General features: G+C 43.7%; 1 protein-coding gene across 2 annotated transcripts in view; it reads left to right on the top strand.

Moving 5' to 3' along the window:
• The window catches only part of DNAH14 (dynein axonemal heavy chain 14), a 329,828-nt gene that overhangs the window by 219,690 nt on the left and 88,882 nt on the right, over positions 1-21,256 (top strand). For both annotated transcript variants that reach the window (XM_028111778.2, XM_088017199.1), the window contains exons 57-63: positions 1,000-1,181; positions 5,115-5,223; positions 5,758-5,883; positions 7,745-7,839; positions 10,781-10,940; positions 14,348-14,479; positions 15,566-15,661. In XM_028111778.2, the coding sequence (XP_027967579.2) occupies positions 1,000-1,181; positions 5,115-5,223; positions 5,758-5,883; positions 7,745-7,839; positions 10,781-10,940; positions 14,348-14,479; positions 15,566-15,661 (900 nt within the window). The remainder of the gene's footprint in view (positions 1-999; positions 1,182-5,114; positions 5,224-5,757; positions 5,884-7,744; positions 7,840-10,780; positions 10,941-14,347; positions 14,480-15,565; positions 15,662-21,256) is intronic.

Genomic DNA, 21,256 nt, shown 5'->3' with positions numbered 1-21,256 from the left:
CAAAAATAGGCAGCTCTGGGCAAAACTATGAAATAGGTCAAGTGTTTGCCTTGACTCTTTATCAGTTCCCCATCTCTTTAGCCCCCTGACCCATCCTATGTCACAGATGCCCAGATTCCTCACTGCCTGGGTCTCTGCACGGTCTCGCCCCGCGGTCGCGGTGAGCAGCAGGTGTCCCTGAAGGGGACCAACCTCCAGTCGGCACGCCAGGTGCCGTGGTAAGGATGCTACAACCTTCTGGGTTGGCAACAGCGAACCAGACGTGAAATGAGCCCAGAAATCATGAGCCACAGTAAGTACGAATCTTTTCAAGTGCAGCCCCACCGAAGACCCCAGAGCAACCCAGAAGTCAGCACAGCACCTGGAAAAGGGCTGCGACCTCACGTGGGAAGCGTCCAGGGAAAACGGAGCCCAAGGGTAGAGTCAGGGAGAAAATGCAGCTGGATTAAAGGGGACCAGGTGATTGGCCGCCTTGGTGGGCTGGAGGTGGGCACCAGGGCTAAGTGCTGTCTCCGAATTTTCTCCAAAATTAAGCGAGGGGCACTTTCTCCTCTAGTTTTCCCACCCACGTTTCACTATATCCTTTGAGGATGTAAAGACATTTTTGCAGCTTTACTTCACTCAAGGAAGAGAGGTGGAGTCTCTTGTAATTGATAACCTACTTTAGGAAGGGAAGATGGGAGATTTAAAAAAATAAAAAGGCACCATGAACCCGGGCCATTGGTGGTGGCCCCTGAAATCCTTGGATGGCTGCAGCAGAAATGAGGGTAAAGCCTGGTAGCATGAGTCTGGCATGTCCTTAACCACCAGCCCTGTTGTTGTTTCATCTACCCTAACACCATCCAGACCACTGAGACTTCTCTATTCTTGGTCCCATTCACCCAGGACCTTTTCTACCTCCCCATATCTCAGAATGATAAACTATTTCAAGTTATTTTCTTTTTCTTTATGTATATTTATATTGCTTTCTCTTGATTCTTAAAAATTGTTATCTTGCAGAACTTAAAAGAAAAACTTGCCCCAGTGTGTGTCCAAATCCACAAAAGTATAAAAGACTTGAACACAAAATACTTCCAAGAAACCAGAAGGCATTATTACATCACTCCCAGTAGCTACTTGCGGTTCATGGATACGTTTGCTCACATTTTGAGGTCACGAGAGAAGGAAATGCAAACAAAGAGGTAAGAGTTTGAGACCAAATCAGAAATATATATATATTTTTTAATCGTTGCTTTTATTTATAAAAAGAAACATGAACACAAAAGAAGAAGCCCGAATCTGCCTTTCCAATGAGGGGAAAGGGCAACAGTGGCACAAGCCCTTCAAAGAGGTGAGGCATTTTAAGGCTGCTGGTCAGTGGAGACCAGGCGCACACACGCAGCCAGGGAGGGGGTGTCGAGCCATCGTTAGATCACATCGTGAAAACAAGAGCAACTGCAGGTGCCACCAGTCATGGCCTTTATCCCAGGGACAACACCAACATACTGGGAGCCCGATGTCTGCATCATAGACAGCGGGACGCCCTGGTGCTGCGGACTCCGTGTCCAGGTGCTGCCGAGAAGGTGGGTGAGAAAACACGGGGCAGCCCCTCTCAGACCTGACCAGAGCCCCGGCAACACCAGAAACCGTGTCCTAATAGCCTCCTGGGAGGACAGGGACGTGAGTGGAACCGGCCTCGTAGCACCTGCCCACGAGCATCCTGCGCTCTCTGCTCCAGGAGGCCACGGGGGTTCTGACGAGACCGCGAGCCAGTCGCAGTGAGGCCTGCATGACCCGCATTGGGGTGTGGGGGCTGCCAGGACCCTCCAGCCGGAGCTGCTGCCCTATGGCGACATCCTCCAGCCTGGCCTGCATCCCGCTACAAGAAGAGGGGCCACCCGATGAGACACCCTAATTAACCATACTGCTAGGGGCTTGAAGCAAGTCCATTCTGTGTCTTCAGAGACCCTGGAGGATGGTGCCCGTGACTGACTCCTGCCTGGACAATCGGCCCAAGCCAGGCTCCCCACGTGGAGCCAGGCCAGTTAGGAATGCTGTTAATCCGGGTGCACCCAGAGGCGTTGGCGGCCACGCATAACTCAGCCTCAGACGTGCCGCGGAAAGCCCAGGACAATGGAAGTGTCTCCTCACCTCTCATGCTAGAGACGTTAGTTTGTGTCCGGCAGACCAACGGAGGCCAGAAGCAGTAGTGGCCTCAGCAGCGGCCTGATGCAGACACAGCTCAGGGGCTCATTTTCTCAAGTTTTTGTTAACGAGGCCGGGTGGGGCATGGCAGATTTGATGTCCACCCCATTTAGAGCCATTGCTGGAGTCCGTGAATGCGGTGAGGGTTCAAGGAATCCTGTTAGTTTAAAAGGTGAACCTTGTTCTATTAAGTAAAGACTCTTCAGTCCTGGAGGTAGGGGCTCCTGGGTGGTTTCTCCAAGTCCTTAGGTTGAGCTTTTGTTGGTCGGTGGTTAAACTGACGGTGATGACAGCAGTCTGGATAAATCGGCCCAGTGCCCCTCACACAGGAGTCAAGAGATGAGGGGATCCTTCCAAGTTTCCAATGTGTCCTGTTCCCACCATGGGGGACAGGGGGATTGCCCTCTATCTGCAGCCACAAGACGGCAATCGGTGTGACCAGTCCGTCACCGCTGCATCCTGTGTTCCCCGGCTTGCCCGTGCCTCATGCACGCCATCAGCCCAGACACCTCTCTGGGTGGCTCGGTGGTTTCTATGCCTTGTGCTACCCACCTGATGTGTGGGTCAGACCAGGATGTCCCCTTATACACATGGTCACTACCATCGCTCTCCATAACTGCTCACATCGGTCACGTGAGAAGGTGAGCGGTCCCCGCTCCCCAGCTCCTCTTCGCTACTCGCCAATTCCTGCAGCCCCATTTTCCAGGGGGGAGACATGGGAGAAGAAAAAGTGGGGAGGGTTCATTGTGTGGTCTGTGTCCCTTACAGCCAATCCACATCTCTCCCCCACCCCAGAACTCAAAACATTCCATTTATAGGGAAGGTAAGTCCCGAACTGCCTTCCTTACGTGTGTGCTCCCCTGGGAGCTCAGCTTCAGTAGCCCCACTTTCTTCTCAGTGTTTCTAAGAGTTCATTTTATTGTTAATAGCACCTGCTTCTTGGGGGTTGGCAGTGGCCAGGTGAGTAATACATGTATTTTAGGAAGATCCCTCTGGTATTAGAATGGGGGATAAATTGGAGAGATAGAAAACTCAAAACAGAGATTTCAAAGCTATTGTAGGAATCTGGATGAGACGTTCTGAGGACCTGTCTGAGGGTTAGATCAAAGTGGGAAATGCCCGACAGCATCTGTGTCATTGACCTTGTGCAGAGCATGGTTGACGACATCCTTTTAGGTTAGGAAAGCCAAGAAGTCGAAACAGATTCTTCCACAGGCTTTTTCCTCCTCCTGCTAGAGTCGGGACTAAAATTTTGTTGACTGACAGATCTGTAGTCGGCTGATTTTACAGTAGTTGTGTGTATTTACTTCATTCCTTACAAACTGTATGTTTTCCATTTTTTATCCCAGTGAATATGTAAATGGAAAATTTTCAACTTATTGCTGCTTTTTAAAAAAAATCTTTTCACTTTGAAATAGATTCACTGGAAGTTGGAAAATAGTAGAGAGAGGTCCAGTTTACAGCTTCCGCTCAGTTCCCCCGTTGTTATATTATCCGCAACCGCGACACTGGCTTTGGAGCACGTGTGTACATGGCCCCATGCCCTGTGCCCTGTGTGCGGATTTGTGGAGCTGGCACTGCAGTGGATGTGCGGGACTGGTCCATGGCCACAGTGCATCCCGTGGGCTGCGCGCCCCCCCACCCGACCGCCCCCAGCGGCTCCGGCCACCGTCTGGTCTCTGTCTCCCCCTTACACGGGAACCAGACTGGCTTCAAGCAGCGTAACGCCTCGGAATTCCATCGAGCTGTGGCCCGTACTGATCGTTTGATCCTTTCTGTAAGCACCGCGCGGTATGGACGCGCCACGGTTTGTGCAACCCCTCATCCGCGGGAGGAGCTGGGGCTGCATTCAGGGTAGAGCGGTTCTAAACGGAGCTACTAGGAACATGTCTAGGAGAAATGCCAGGAGTGTGATCGTTGAGTCATATGGTAAGTGTATGCCAGCTTGTAGAGAAAATACCAGTGGTCCACAGTGGCCAGGTCTGAGGAATCCAGCTTCCATGCGTCCTTGCAAACACGTGGCACTGTGCTCGCCCGGGGCCGTCGCACCTGTCTCCACGGGCCACTCTGCACCTGGGCGTCTTTTTGGTTTAATGTCTCTGTAGCGTTGGCACATTTTCTAAATGGATTCTTCAATTTTTCTCTTTGCCGAGTTTTGAGAGCTGTCTGTTCCAAAGAGGAATCTCTGTCCAATATACAGATTGCAGATATTTTATCCCAGCAGTTACTTGTCATCATCCTCTGGACAGAATGTTTCTGTTTTAATTTTGGTGAAGTCCAGTTTGTCAAATTTGTTTTTCTTTCTCGGATATGCTTCTCTTGTCAAGTCTATGAACGTGGCCCTGGATCCTGGAGACTTTCTCCTATGCATTCTTCTAAGAGCAGCATAGTCCCATCTTTTACCCTTCATTCCACAGCCCACTCTGACTTAGTTTTGTATAAGGCATGAGGCTTACGTCCAGGTTCGTGTTATATAACCAGTCGCTGCACACCCTTTGTTGAAAACGTTTCCTTCCTCTATCACTTTTGCACCTTTGTGAAAAGCTAGTTGACTGTGCTTGTGTGGGTTTGTTTCCGGCTTCTCTGTCCTGTTCTTTTGATTGACGTGCCTGGCCCTCTGCTAAGACCCTAGTCCTGACGACTGTCACTACCTAATCAGTCTCACAATCAGGTAGAGAGGTCCCACCCACTCTATTCTTTTGCAAAATTGTTTTATTCAGCCTTTCTATATAAATTTTAGAAGAAGCTTGTCTGTATCTACCAAAAAAAAATCATACTGCAATTTTGGGGCATCACATTAAACTGCATATCATTTTGGCAGAGAATTGACATCTTTACCATGTTGTCTTCCAATACAAGATCACAGTATGTCTTGCTTTGCCGATATTTCACTACATCTTATGCCTTCTTAATACTTTTCCCCTCCTCAGGAATCATTTTTATATGGGTCTATCCAAGATCCTGGAAGCAACCACTCTTGTCACAGATATGCAGGAGGAGCTCTTGATTCTTGGCCCGCAGATAGAACAAAAAACAAAGGTATATCTGGTTTGAAATCTCATTTAAATATTTTATGGTGTAGTATACAGCAGAGGCTCTGATACTTAGCGAACATGGATTAGGATTCCAGCTTTGTTAGCAGGCAGCGGGTAGCCCTGTTGGCCTCAACTTTCTTATCTGTAAAATGGGCAAGACAATGACAACGACAGCAAAACAGTGACAATATCACAGTGTAAGCACTCAGTGTGACAGCAGGCCCACGACTACTTGTAAAAGCTCACCTAGCATAATTCTGTCGTTGTTAGTTACATCAGCCTGATGTAGCTCGTGCAGTAGCTTGCAGTCTGCAGCATGTTCTAAAACTCGACGTCTGTCACAGGACATGATATTGGTATTGGCTGTATTCATCTTTTCCAGTTTAGTCTGTTCAACAGATACATTTCAGGATGATTTTGGTAAATTTTATAATAATGAAATGAGCTTTATGAATTTTTCTTGAAACACATTTCTCTTTAAAGAAGAGATAGCATGTCTCTTAAAATTCATTCTCAAAAGAACCGTGTGTCTCATTAGGAAAAGGAAGCCCTAATGGAAAAACTGCAGAAAGATTCACAAGTGGTGGAGAAGGTCCAGATGCTCGTTAAACAGGATGAAGAAATTATGGCCGAAGAAGTAAGAATAGTGGAAGAGTATGCTGAGGTAAATAACTGATCATAATTATTTGGAGATTTGCAAAATGATTCCCCACTTCTTCATGTGAGAATTATTTGTAATATCATTTCCTGTGGAATGTTCAGCCTAGTTGATAAAAATGTGGTTTTCATTTTTGATAGTCGAGGACAGTTTCTTTCAACTTTGTAACTCATCACTGATAATGTCATGAATATTTTTAATGTTGCTATCAATTGATATAAACAAAACTGGCATTTCAGGATTTCTTGGGCAGTGAATACTTTTAGATGTGTGTGAATTGAGAGCATTCACTAACCAGTTTTCTACCAATGTCTTCCTTATAGAGTTGTTTTCTGATATTTATATTTTCATTAATGTCAATAGTTCTTGCAAACTCAGCCAGAACCTTGACTTTTTCCAATGTGATTGTATGATGCCTTCCTCTTTGTGAATTATTAAACAGAAAAGAGCCAGATCATTACCTCTATCCTAAATGTATTTTTTCCTCTTAATAAATTATTGCTTTTGGTATAGTTTGAACATTTTCATCGCATTTTGCTCCTCTAACAAAATAATCTGTATTGATTTTAACACTTCATCACTTTTGTTTTATAGTCCACAAAGTTTTGTCTTAATTATTTGTAAATAAGATTTTAAAATTATAAAATAAGGCACCTTTCACACATCTCTATGTAAGGAACCTTAATTTCTCACTTATTTCACTGAGATATTCCAAAACATCTTTTTAAATGCAGTAGCTGTTACCCCAAAACTTAGGAATTCTGCTGGCTCGTTTTTGTGTGACTCCCACCCCAAAAAAACAGACACTCTCTGGTATGTTTAGAATAGTGTGCGCTGCGATATCTGGTGTGATCATGAAGGAGTGAACTTCCATTTGGGGTAGGTATCAACGAGAACCTGACCCTACACTTACAGTCTCAAACGTCTGGTTCATGCAAGCACTTTCCACAGACCAGACTCTGGATCGGTGTATTGCAAACCTTGTTTCTCCTCCATTACCCATGTAGCTCTGGTGCTAGGCCCTGTGGCATAAATTATTACAATATGTCCCCTGGCCAAGCACCTTAATGCCACCTGCCCAGGAAAGCCGGAACAGAGGACAGCAAAAGTATTTCTACAAGGCATTTCTAATTGATATAGCTTACAATAACTTAATTATACAGACAGGTGACTCTGTGCAGACCCCAAACATGTCCCTGCCCATTCCAGTGACACCTGACCCGAGAGGAAACCTGATTGCAGTTATGGTGTCTTAACTTTTACAAGCCTAGCAAAGACACATGGCCCTGCCAACATTGGCGGAGCTCCTTCCAGGGCCCAGGGGTGGGCCTGGGCCACTGAGGGGCTCTGAAGCTTAGGCTTCATTAGCTGAGCAGTGACCCCCTGTCCCGGGACCATCCCTCAAAAGGCCATTGTTACTGTCCACCGAGTCTGATGGAGAAGGCCAGAACCACACACAGCTTCTCCTCAGGGATGGAATAAAGCACCGCCCTTAGGACTCCAGCACACATGCCCAGCAGTGTAAGTAGCACGTGTCCTAAAAAGGTCAAATCTACTTTCCAAGTTCAAAATACGAAAATGTGGGCGCCTGGGTGACTCAGTCGTTAAGCATCTGCCTTCGGCTCAGGTCATGGTCCCAGGGTCCTCGGATCGAGCCCTGCCTCGGGCTCCCTGCTCAGCAGGAAGCCTGCTTCTCCCTCTCCCACTCCCCCTGCTTGTGTTCCCTCTCTCACTGTGTCTCTGTCAAATAAATAAATAAAATCTTTAATATATATATATATATATATATATATATATATATATATAAATGTACGGTGTGCAACCTTGTGCATTCATACACGTTTGGGGGCCCCTAACTTTGTTGCAGGAAGCTGCCCATGAAGTAAAAAGCGTGCTGCCGGCTCTAGAAAAGGCGGTTGTGGCTCTGAGCGCCCTGGATAAAGCGGACATCGCTGAGCTGAGGTAGGTCACCTGAGTTCGTCTGGAGCTGGCGAAGCTCAAAATAAAACACAAACACGCGGCAAGAGTGACTAAGTATTCAGTTATTTTTAGACTGAGTCGTTCTTAGCCATCTTGGTGACTTTAAATTTGTCATTATGCATGTTACATACTGTGTGTCCTCCACGTTATTGGAACCATCAGCCGTACAGCATGTCAGTATCTTATGTCACCTCGAGAAAGGAAAGTTCCTGCCAACCGAACTGCATGCCACACAAGAAGAAATGAGACGCTCCAAGGTCCAGAGCCTGATCCCGATGTTTCTAGTTTGAATCTCTGGGTGAGATGCTCTCGACTGGCATTCATGGCCCAACAGACAAGAAGACTTTGCTGTCACCTCTCAGATGTGTTGAGTTGTCCATTATTTACCGGAAGTAGTATTTCCTATTAAAGATGTAGAAGTAGGCCAATCTACCATGGTATTTGTCACACGTGCTTAACTCTGGGGACAAGAAGAGAAGAGGACGAACAAGCTGTCTTTAATCAGTGTGACTATCCGGGGAGCGCCACGGTGCCGAAGCCGCTCCTTCAACTACACAAAGGGCAGACGCAGGGAGAGAGAGACAAGCAAGAGGAACAGAGCAGATTCTCGACTTCTCTCTCCTGTTTGACCTCATTCACCGGAATGTGTTCTCACACATTCGTGCAGCAGAGACGCTGAGTGTGCTGCACTCTGGGCCCCAGTCTGGCCGCAGAAGTGGGAGAGTTACCAGTTGCCGGGGGCATGGAAGCAGAGAACTGAGCAGATTTGCACGCACACCAGGAAGGTGTCTCAAGGAAGGGTGTTGTAAGCAGGAGACATGGAAAGCACAAAAGTCTGAAGGCAGAAGTGTGCTTTGTGGGCCTGGGGAACTTCCCACGCCAGGGGGGCTGCAGCCCGTGAGCATGAGGTGGTGGCCGGGGTCCCCACGGGCAAGGTGGCAGTGTCCATGCCGCCCCAGCATCACCCACCCTGTGCCTCGTGCCTTCACTCCAGAAGTTCCGTTCTCTCAGTTTTTCTCTGGCAGATATTCCCGCGAGAGGGGTCAGTGCAAATGCCTGTGAGCCTGATTTCTGAGGGCAGTGTGTGACCTGAGTGAGCTCACAGGCTCTGCTCCAAGCTTCCCAGGCCAGAACCCAGGCATTGCCTCTCTGTGTCTCAGCTTCCCTTTTATGCAACGGGGATAACAGGTGATCAGAGGACTGGATGAGTTAAAACATGTCAAGTGCTTGGAACAGAGTCCGGCAAGGGCTCAAGTTATTTCAATGCAAAGAGGTTTCCTTGGATCAAGCAGGCCCACTCCCCTTCCCTGGCTAAAAAAAAACCTAGCCTTTCCAGGGATTCCTTCCATATGCCTTGGGGGTTTTTTGTTTGTTTTTTAGGATTCTCCCTTGCGATATTGCTGATGTGCATTTCACTTTGATTCTACCGCCAGAGAAATGGGACACCTTATGATAGGAATTGTTAGGATGTGTGGCAGAGACATCCAGCAGATACCCAGTCCAGCCCGTTCTCTTTCCTAGCTGCTATTTCCAGCGGCAAAGTGCAAAGGATTGCCCCATCACAGGATTAGCAGCATTAGCTGCTAGAAGGAGGGAGATTGTAGAAAATACAGATTGGAGCAAACCAATAAATGTCTAAACCAGAGGACTCCTGTGTAGTAATGAGGCCTTTAAAGCAGATTTCCAGGGTAGGTAGGTCTTGCTTTGAATCAGGTATTTGTTTCTGGAAAGTGACATGTAGGTGGGACTATAGTCAATTGAATCTATTTTCCCTTTAATTTAATTAAAAATTTATAGATAAGATACTTTATCTTAATTTTACTACATTCCCATAATGTTTGCTTTAGAAAGAGTCAAATGTAGGCAAAATGGAAGAAAAGCTTGTTTCTGGAGCTCTCCTTTCTCCCCTGTGGACCTTATCTCTCTTTTCCTAGTTCCTCTGTTACAACGTTCCTCCTTATTTCATATGGTTTCAAAAACCATACTGATAATTTCAGAAAAGCCATCTGATAAATTAGTTCTAAACAAAGTGTTAATGATTTGATTATTTGGTCCTGAAAAATATCTGCATTTTAAAACGTAGACTGTAAAAGAGAACAAAGATTAACCTAAATGAATGAATCTCTAATGGTGAAATTAAGGCAGGGGGACCTTCTTGGTAACCCCTGTAGATAGTGTTGTGCATGTAAAGTTGGCTCCATTGCCTGCCTTCTTTGGGAAGTCTGTATGGTTTCATTTGGGGGAGGCTCATTACCATGGATGGACCCACCCCTTTTGTTCCCAAGTCCCAAATCCTGTGGCATAGCAACCACCACCCTCATGGCCTTTCACCGAAACTTACTTCTTGTGACTGTTCTGACACCCTGGCTTTCCAGAGTTTGACCTTCTCATTAGCAGTGCAGTGGTATGTCAGCTGATGAGGACACAGAGAAGAAGCAGCTTCCAGTGTTCCGATGATCACACCCAAGGGCCCCGTCCCCGCCCGCCCACCCTCCCGCACTCTGCTGTATCCATGGTTTTATGTAGGAGTTTTAGGTCAGGGAGGAGAAAAGTCAGAGGACGTGTTTAAGGGGAGTGGCACAGCTGTGTCTGTCAAGTAGTCATTAGCACCTCCGCACTGGGATAAAACATGAGGGCTCCTGCTTTAAAGAACTCTGCAGTGAGTACTTCTATAATGAAAAGAATTAACCTCTAACTTAGCTGTTGTTCATATTTAAGTTTCATGCATGTCCTCTTCCTAAAGCAGAGATACCCATATATAAAACATACCCGGATGTTTAAAAATACCCCAAACTGCCATAGCTAAGTAGTTATCCTCACGAAAATGCCTGTTCAACATCTGTGTATGTTGTCCTCCGAGACGGTTTTCAGGGCGCATTTGACACCAGCTATGAGGCTGATGAGGTTCCCACCTCTATTGCAGAGTATACGCGCAGCCTCCCCTCCTCGTGCTGACCGTCATGAATGCAGTCTGCATCCTTCTGCAGAAGAAACCTAACTGGGCTTCAGCGAAGTTGCTTCTTTCAGAAACTGGTTTCCTGAAAAAACTGGTTAACCTTGACAAGGACAGCATCCCCGAGAAGGTAAAAAGTCGACTCCTAATTAATGCATAACTGATGCATTCCATGCTCATAGCCTACAGGAGTCCAACAGAAGTGTTAAAATTGGCATTGTGCATTAGAATGGAAGGTCAGTGGTGCAAGTTAAAAGATGAGAGAGTAAGCTTCACAACCAGACGTAGCAGGTTTGTTAGGAGTGCCAAGGAAAGCAGTGTGTCACCCACATCGGGGAAGGCCCTGTCTCAGAATCCCTTTAATGAGAGAAGAGGCCAACAGAGAGGTGCACTTCATTACACTAAGAAACCGCAAGGAGTGGATAAAAGTGTTTGAGATGTCTCAAAATTCAGATATAATTGGTATATAACATTAATTTCAGGCGTACAATATAATGGCTCGGTATATGTATATATTGTAAAATGATCGCCATCGTAAGCCTAGTTATCATCCGTCCCTACACATAGTTACAAATATTTTTTCTTATGATGATAACTTTTAGGATCTACTCCATAACAACCTTCAAACACACAATATGATATTTCTAACTATAGTCATCATGCTGTACCTTTCATCCCCCGGACTTATTTATCTTATAACTGGAAGTTTGAACCTTTTGACCCCCTTCACCATCCCTAACCCTCCCATCTCTGACAACCACCAGTCTGTTCTCTGTATCTATGAGTTCAGGTTTTTGTTTTAGATTCCACAAGTGGTGTCATCTTTCTCTGTCTGACTTATTTCACTTAGCGTAATGGCCTCAAGGCCCATCCATTTTGTCACAACTGGAAGGATTTCCTTCTTTTTTATGGCTGAGTAATGTTGCATTGTGTGTGTGTGTGTGTGTGTGTGTGTGTGTGTGTATTTTTCTTCATCCACTCATCCATCAGTGGACACTTAGTTTGCTCCCATGTCTTAGCTGTTGTAAATAATACTTTAATGAACATAGGAATACATATATCTTTTCAAGTTAGTCCTTTTGTTTCTTTTGGATACATACCCAGAAGTAGAATTGCTGGATCAATGGTAGTTCCATTTTTAATTTAATTGAGGAGCCTCCATACTTTCTTACATGATGGCTGCACCAATATATAATCCCACCAACAGTGCACAAGGGTTCCTTTTTCTCTACCTCCTCGCCAACACCTGTTGTCTCTTGTCTTTCTGATCCTAGCCATTCTGACAGCTGCAAGGTGATATCTCACTGTGGTTTTGACTTGCATTTCCCTGATGATGAGTAACATTGAGCCCGTTTTCATGCTCCTGTTGGCCATCTCAACGTCTTCTTTGGAAAAATGTCTATTCAGATCTTCTGCCCATTTTTTAATCAGATTGGGTTTGGGGGGGTTATTTTGTTTTGTTTTTGTTTGTTTGGGGTGTGTTTGGCTTGTTTGTTTTGCTATTGAGTGATAGGAGTTCTTTATATATGTTAGATATTAATCCCATCATACATATGGTTTGCAAATATTTTTTCTCATTCTGTAGGTTGCCTTTTCATTTTGCTGATAGTTCCTTTACTGTGTAGAAGCTTTTTAGTTTGATGTCCTATTTATTTATTTTTGCTTTTGTTTCCTTTCCTTTTGGTGTCAAATCCAAAATCATTGCCAAAATCAATGTCAAGGAGCTCACCACCTGTGTTTTCTTCTAGGAGTTTTATGGCTTCAGGTCTACATCCAAGTCTTTAATCCATTTTGAGTTATTTCTGTGTGTGATGTGAGATGTGGTCCAGCTTCATTCTTTTGCGTGTGACTGTAAAGTTTTCCCAATACCATTTATTGTAGAGATTGTCCTTTCGTCATTGTATATTTTTTTTAAGATTTTATTTATTTATTTGGCTGAGAGAGATATAGCAAGAGAGGGAACACAAGCAGGGGGAGTGGGAGAGGGAGAAGCAGGCTTCCCGCTGAGCAGAGACCCCGATGTGGGGCTCAATCCCCGGACCCTGGGGTCATGACCTGAGCCGAAGGCAGATGCTTAACGACTGAGCCACTTGGGCGCCCTCGTCATTGTATATTCTTATTTATTTTTATTTTGGGGGGATAGGGGAGGGGCAGAAGGAGAGGGAGAATCTCAAGCAGTCCATGCCCACCATGGACTGGGAACTTGGGGGACCCAAATCTCAATTGCTGTTGTTTTCAGTCACCCAGTTTGTGGTAGTTTGTCACAATGCTCACAGAAAATGAATAGAGATTTGGGTCCCAGGCAGTGGTTGCTGCAGTAACAAATACCCAGAAATGTGAAAATGGCTTTGGAACTGGATAATGTGTAGAGGCTAGAGGAATATCCAAACTGGGGTGTTAGGCAGGAGCTGGGCTAAGAGCTCTGTGCAGGGGCAGCAGGTAGATTTGTAGATGCATACATGGCACTGTCCTTGATTCATTCAGTAACCTTCCAAGGGACATCATGAGACATGATGATAGCTTACAAGATCAACTCATTCTTTGGTGTTATGAAGTTGACATTCTAATAGGGAAGTCAGACATCAAACAGCTAATAAGACAATTAATTACTTACAGTGATGATCTGTGCTATTAGGAAATACAGGGTAATATATGAACAAAGTGGCTTTTTTAGCAGAATGTTAATGGTGACATCCGTATTAATCCTGAATTAATGTAACAACTACTCACTCTCTGAAGCATTCTTAGCAAAAATGATTCCCTGTGGTTTTGTTTAAATAGATCTTTCAAGCTAAAATAATAGCTCATCTAAAGAAACTATTAAAAGCATAACAGTATTTTAAGTAGTAATGAAAACACCAATAATAAGTTGATAATGGACCACCTGCCATCCAAATTATTCAGCAAAATGGTTCTGTCCTACCAGGCAAGAGAGCAAATGCCTGGTTGGAAAGGAAGAGAAAAGGACTCTCAGTCTGAGAAAGATGTTATTTTGATTATGGCTCCCCAAAGTAGATGAGAAATAGTATATATACAACTGGAAACAAGGTTGTATATGTAGATGAGGTGGATGTCTGGGCCTGTGGCACAAGTAAGCCAGAGTGTCCTCAGGGACCCCCCGCATGCCCGGGCCTCCCCGCCTCCGCCACTGATGGCACAGCCCTTTGACTAGGGGCTGCCCTGCCAACATGCCCCTTGGGGATAGAATGTGGGGAATGGTGTCCGTCTGTTCACACCTCAGGTGCACAAGAGGGAGATGGCAGACCACCTTGCCCACCAAGTCCATACCTTTGTTTTACAATGGAGGCCCTTTGGTGAAATTCCAGCAGCCACTGGGCCAAGAATGGCGGTAACAAGACGGCTCCCCTCCTCTGCCGCCAGAGACGCTGTGTTCCCAGCTGTGGCTCTGCGTCTACGCCTGAAGGGTAGCACAGTATTTCTCATAGGAAATACAAGTTTATTTTAATGTGCACTGGGGAAAACTTTGGGTCAGTAACATTTCGTTTTCTTGTAATACACGAATTGTGTTATCTCTAGGTTTTCACGAAGCTGAAAAAAATTTTAATCTTACCTGATTTCAACCCAAACAAGATTGCTCTCGTTTCTGTTGCCTGTTGCTCTATGTGCCAGTGGGTCATAGCTTTGAATAACTACCATGAAGTGCAGAAGGTACGCTCTGACCCCTGAGTGTTGGTAACAGCCCAGAAGTCACACGAGAGCCCCAGAGATAATGTGCACTTCACAAGGCATACGTGAACTGCTGAAAAGAATTCTCGTAGTGAAAACCACTTTAATCAAAGATACTATGCTAACAGATATCAATTTTATTTATTTTATTTTTATTATCTTTTTATTTTATAAATAAATATTTATATTTTTTATTTTTATTTTTTATGATTTTATTTTATTTATGGTAAATATGTGCTCTTGTTTTATTTGCTGGTTTTCATGTTTCACCATATTAAACTAGTGGATATCCCTCTTTTTTTTTTAAAGATTTTATTTATTTATTTGATAGAGAGAGACACACAGTGAGAGAGGGAACACAAGCAGGGGGAGTGGGAGAGGGAGAAGCAGGCTTCTAGCAGGGAGCCCAATGCGGGGCTCAATCCCAGGACCTTGGAAACGTGACCTGAGCCGAAGGCAGACGCCCAACGACTGAGCCACCCAGGCGCCCCTTCCCTTGTCTTTTTACCGTAAGGTCTTGTTTTATTTGAGACTCTTTTATTCACAAATAACTGAAACCAATTGGAACCAGTTTAACCAAAGCAAAAAAACTAATGATGTGTGTACTATATGTTGGCTAATTGAACATAATAAAAAAAAAGATAATCACTAACTTCTAAAACCCTATGTTAATGTTACCTGGTTTTAAACTTCATTTAAACAGAATTGTACCATAGCTATCTTTTTTTTTTAATTTTTTTTTTTTAAGATTTTATTTATTTGACAGAGACACAGCGAGAGAGGGAACACAAGCAGGGGGAGTGGGAGAGGGAGAAGCAGGCTTCCCGCCATCAGGGAGCCCGATGCGGGGCTTGATCCCAGGACCCTTGGGACCATGACGTGAGCTGAAGGCAGATGCTTAACGACTGAGCCACCCAGGCGCCCCTGGATATCCTTCTTGTACACATAATTCTAGGAAAGCCGATTGTAAGAATTGACACTTAACAAATGTCTTTCAAACATAAGGGACATTTTTAACAGTGAACTTGACATTTTTTAACACTTAAATGTTCTAGTATTCTTTTTTAGGTGGTGGGCCCTAAGCAAATCCGAGTAACTGAAGCTCAAAATGTCCTCAGAATTGCACGACAAAGGTTGGCCGAGAAACAAAGAGGTTTGCAGCTGGTAAGACATTTGTTTGCTTGTTAAGCTTGCAACAGCTTTGTGTGAAGTAGTCAGAAACACCAAGAAAAGGTCATTACCTCAGTAGAGTTTTATCAGTTTAGGATAAAATGAGGATAATAATAAAGGTAGTGAAGAGATTGTGATTCAGTAAATAATATAGGGACTATATGTAAAGGCGACTTCCACATAATAAAACACTCAATAATGCTAATTATTACCGTGTCATTAATATATTAATTTACCATTTCACCAGATTTCTCCCAGGAGAGCTTTGTGACTCCTCTCTACCAAAGGCTTACCCAATATCAATCTGTGATCTTAAAAAACTGTCCTTAACCTGTTTGTATCAATTACTCTGTTGTTTGGTGAAGACATGGTTATTTCTTAAACTTCTTGGTATGAGGTTAAAACAGGGATATCATTATGAGAGCGAGGTCGCCAGCCCCGCGCACAGGCATTCTGAGAGGGGGCGACCCAGCAGGGAAATGCAGCCCAGCTTCTTGGTGTCTTGTGTTTGCCTGGATGGTCTCTCTCCCTACCCCCGCCCCCATTCTGATGTAGCTATCCACATTGTAAAATGTGGGGATTTCACTTAAGATTTGAATTTCGGTCTTCACTTGAAAATTCAGAAGATCTGGCAGCCATGGGCTGGCACTCTCACTTGGCTGTAATAAGCCCCCAACTCACTTCAAACATTTATGTCACCTCTCTGCCCCCTAGGCGTTTCTTGCAAACTCAGTTATATAAAGAATATTAGACATTTTTGGAGAAAATTAACAAATTTTTACTGAATGTATTTTATATTGATATATCATTTTATTGCTAATTCTTTGCTGCCACTCATGATGTACGTATACAGTCATATTTAGAGATGTGTTGCTAATAGCTAACATTTATGGAGCGTATACTGTGTTCCAAGGGCCGCACGGAGGCTTTATACAGTCTTTCGAGGTCTATCCTCAAGTCAGCTTTCAGAAGGAGATGTTTCCAAGGGAGAAAACTAAAGTCAAAGATTCAGTAAATTTGCCCAACACCTTGAACCTCTAAGTGGTGCCCACGCTCTAACCCAGGCCTGCCTAACTCAAAATCACTTACCCGCTCCACTAAAAACACTCCTCTGCATGAGTGATACGCAAACCATCCAGCAGCTGGTGTGGCCCAGATGCCAACCAGTCATAGAGCAGCATGGGGTCCTGGAGGCCACCCGCGAAGACAGAATAGTGGGGAGAGGGCTGGGGCAGGCAGTGGCAGGGCTGGGGGCGCCCTCCAGGGCATGGCACAGGACCACGTAGCAACCACTGCAGAAATACTTTGGTATTTTAGCAACTGGCGTGGCTCCATCAGCCTATTTCTGTCCCACACACAAGTTAATGAAAGGAGCAGACCCAGGAAGGGAAAAAGTTTGCTTCATAATTTAAAGAAAAAAAATTACACATTATACAACTTGGTAAACAGGGAGTTTGAGAAGAAATACAGTTGACCTTTGAACAACACAGGCTAGAACAGCAAGGTCCACTTCTACCTGGATTGTTTTCAGTAAATACAGCACACCACTGTAAATGTATTTTCTCTGCCTTGTGATTTTCTTAATGACATTTTCTTGTTTCTACCTTGCTTTATTATAAGAATATAGTATACATGCAACATACAAAATATGCTTTGTGTTATCAGTAATACTCAAAATAGCAGGCTATTAGTAAATAAGTTTTGGGGAGTCAAAAGTTATATGTGGATTTTCAGCTGCATGGGGGGTTGGCACCCCTAACCCCTGTGTTGTTCAAGGCTCACCTGTAATTTTTAATTTAATGGAAATGTGCATTTGTTGTTTTTCAGTAATTATTAGAAATTCTATGTAAATAAATTTAAAAACCTGAATGATGTGCCTGGTTTTCAGGAAATTCTTAGTCACTAAAAGTCAACTAAAAATAAACTCAAAAGCCTAAACAAGCAAAAATCAGAGCTTTCAAAGGTCTGAGGTGGAACAACCAGACAGCAGATAAGCAAAGAGAGGAATGAAGAGCACAGAGAACCAGTGAAACCTACACACTATGGAACAGTCCGCCCAACAGCAGAACACACAGGAAGGGGCTTCACGGACGCTTAAAGGCAGGTGTCCTGTAAAGTATCTTCTCTGACCACATGGAATGAAGTCCAAAACCAAGAACAGAGGAGAACTGGAAAATTCACAAATACATGAAGATCAAACAATAAACTCCAAAGCAATCAATGGGTCAAAGAAGAAACCATAAGGTAAGGTCGAAACTACTTAGAGACAAATGGAAACAGAGCACAATGTGTCAAAACTTATGGCCTGTAGCCAAAGCAGTGCTCAGAGGGACATTCATAGCTATAAATTGCTACATTAAAAAGAAGAAAGATCTCAAATCAACAACCTCACTTTATACTTTTAAGGAACTAGAAAAAGAACAAACTAAACCCTAAACAAACTAAATATAGCTGATGGAAAGAAATAATAAATATTAGAGCAGAGGTAAACAAAATAAAGAATCAAAAGACAAGAGAAAATCAGTGAAACCAGAAGTTGGTTCTTTGAAAAGATCACCAACATTAACAAACCATTAACTTAGATTCCTAAAGATTCCACCAAAAAAAACTGGTAGGATAAACAAAGCCAGTAAAGTTGCAAAATGCAAAATCAATATACAAAAATCACTTGTGTTTCTATACACCAACAACAAACTATCTGAAAAAGAAATTAAGAAAACAATCACATTGACAGTTGTGTCAAAAAGAATAAAATGCCTAAGAATAAATTTAATCAAGGAGGTGAAAGACCAGTACTCTGAAAACTGTAAGACATTGATGAAAAAAAGGAAGAAGACACAAATGAATGGAAGAAGAGTCTGCACGTGGCTAGGAAGAGTTAATATTGTAAAATGTCTATACTACCCAAAGCAAGCTATAGATTAAAAGCAATCTCTGTCAAAATTCCAAGGCATTTTTCACAGAAATAGGACAAACAATCCTAAAATTTGTATGGGGCCACAAAATTTCTTATCTTTTGTTTTTTTGATGATACCTATTCTAACAGGTGTAAGGTGATATCTCTGGTTTTAATTTGCATCACCTCTGATGATCAGTGATGTTGAGTATCTTTTCATGTCTGTTGGCCATCTGTATGTCTTCTTTGGAAAAATGTTTCGTTCCTCTGCTCATTTTTTTAAAGGTTTATTATTTATTTATTTATTTAGAGGGAGAGCACGCGTGGGTGGGGGGAGGGGCAGAGGGAAAGGGAGAGAGAATCCCAAGCCGACTTTTCGCCAAGCACAGAGCCTGTTGTGGGCCTCCATTCCACAACCCTGAGATCATGACCTGAGCCTAAATCAAGAGTCAGATACTTAACCAACTGAGCCACCCAGGTGCTCCATCGTCTGCTCATTTTTTAATCAAATGGTTTGTTTTTTTGTTACTGAGTTGTAGAAGTTCTTTATATATTTTGGATATTAGCCTCTTATCCAACTGTTTTACAAAACTGCTCTCCCATTTTGTAGGTTACCCTTTCATTTTCTTCCCTTTCATTTTGTTAATTGTTTATTTTGCTCTGCAGAAACTTTGAAGTTTGAAGTACTCCCAGTTGGTGATTTTTGCTTTTGTTGTTTATGCTTTTGGTGTTCTATCCAAAAAATCATCACCAAGACCAATATCAAGCAGTTTCTTCCCTACATTTTCTACTAGGAGTTTTATGGTATCAGTTTTATAGTATTTTGATTTATTTTGAGTTAATTTGTGTGAGTGGTGTAAGGTAGGAGTCCATTTCCATTGTTCTGCATGTTTTCCCAGCACCTTTTGTTGAAGAGACTGTCCTTTCCCTGTTGGGTTGTCTTGGCTCCCTTGTTGACCATATATTAGTTGACCATATATGCCAGGATTTGATCCTGGACTCTCTATTCTGTTCCATTAGTCTGTGTGTCTATTTTATGGTGGTACCATACTGTTTTTATTATTGTATAGAAATGCTACTGATTTCTGGATATTGATCTTATATCCTGCAACTTCACTAACATTGTTGATTAGTTCTAACAGTTTTTTGGTTGAGTCTTTGGGATTTTTTATACAAAAGCATGTCATCTGCAGATAGTGACACTTTTACTTAATTCCTTTCTGATTTGGGTGCTGTTTATTTCTTTGTCTTGCCTGATTGCTCTGATCAGGACTTCCAATACTATAGTGAGTAAGCATGATGAGAGTGGGCATCCTTATCCTGTTCCTGATCTTAGAGGAAAAACTCTCAGGTTTTCACCATGGAGTATAATGTTAGCTATGGCTTGTATTAACTGCCCTTTATTATCTTAAGGTTTGTTCCTTCTATACCCAATCTGTTGATGTTTTTTTTATCATGAAAGGATATTGTATTCTGTCAGATGCTTTTTCTGCATTTATTGTGATGATCACGTGACTTTTATCATTCTCTTAATATGATGTAATATATTTATTGATTTGCATATGTTGAACCATCCTTCCATCCCAGGGATAAATCCTACATGGTCATGGTGCACAACTCTTTTAAAGTGTTCTTAACCGACTGAACCACCCAGGCGCCCCTCTTTTAATGTGTTCTTGAATTCAGTTTGCTGGTATTTTGTTGAGAATTTTTGCATCTATATTCATCAAGGATATTAGTCTATAGTTTTATTTTTCAGGTCAGTTATTTTATTTTTCTGTGATTTGGAATAGATAATTCTGTTTCTTTATTTTCCTTGACTCTCTGTGTTGATCTCTGTGCATTTGATAAAATAACCACCTCTCCCTATCCTGACAGAATGGTCTTGTGTAAGAGATAAAAACCTCCTCAGTCCAGCCTGAGCTCCTGCTTGTCTCCCACACCATGGCAGTGCCCGGGCAGCCTTGTTTGTTCTTAGAGGCTCCCAGAATTCAGAATTAGTGTCCCAAAGGGGAGCATGTCAGTCAGCACCTAGATCGGGCTCCCTGGAAGCCTGTGTAAATAGTTTTCTTCAGGGACAGATTGGGAGATGGGTGTTTCTGTCTGAGCCCTCGGCACTGAGCCAGTTAAGAACTGTTTCTTGGTTTGCTGTGGTTCTATGGGACCCACAGATGCAAGCCACCAGAGCCAGGTGCTCAAGTGGTGTATCCTCTGGGCCATCGCCACCAACGCCGGGGCACCTACCAGCCACCCAGGTCCCTGGGGAAGATCACAGTAAGCCCCTAAATGTGTGCTAAACTAGAAGCCTGACCTGCAGGCCGCAGCCTCTTTCAAATAGCTGGGAGACAGGCATTTCTATCTGCCTCCTCTATGCTGAGCCCTGGGGTGCTGAGGCAGGAGGAGCGGGGGCCAGTTAGAAAGTATTTGCTCCAGTCAGGTGGGTCTTCTGGATGCAAGCCATCTTGGCTTTCACTCTTAAAAGTTGAGACACTAGAGGTTGGGTTCAAAATCTTTGCCCTCAGGGGGAAGCTGGAGTTGTGAGTTCTCCTGTTTGTGTCACTGTGCCAGGGGTGAGGATTATGGTGAGAGTGTGTCTCAGCCTTTCCTGTTGGGAAGTGAGGACTCTTCATTGGCCCAGTGTGTCGCAGTTGCTCAGCTAGTTTCTGTATTTCTTTCATGGGGAACTGTTGCAT

Source organism: Eumetopias jubatus, unplaced genomic scaffold, assembly GCF_037043125.1.
Source record: "Eumetopias jubatus isolate StellerSeaLion01/CBP00866 unplaced genomic scaffold, mEumJub1_p1.0 scaffold_12, whole genome shotgun sequence".
NCBI classification, from domain to species: Eukaryota; Metazoa; Chordata; class Mammalia; order Carnivora; family Otariidae; genus Eumetopias; species Eumetopias jubatus.
The sequence above is the reverse complement of the archived record's forward strand: the minus strand, read 5'-3'. Positions and strand labels throughout refer to the sequence as shown.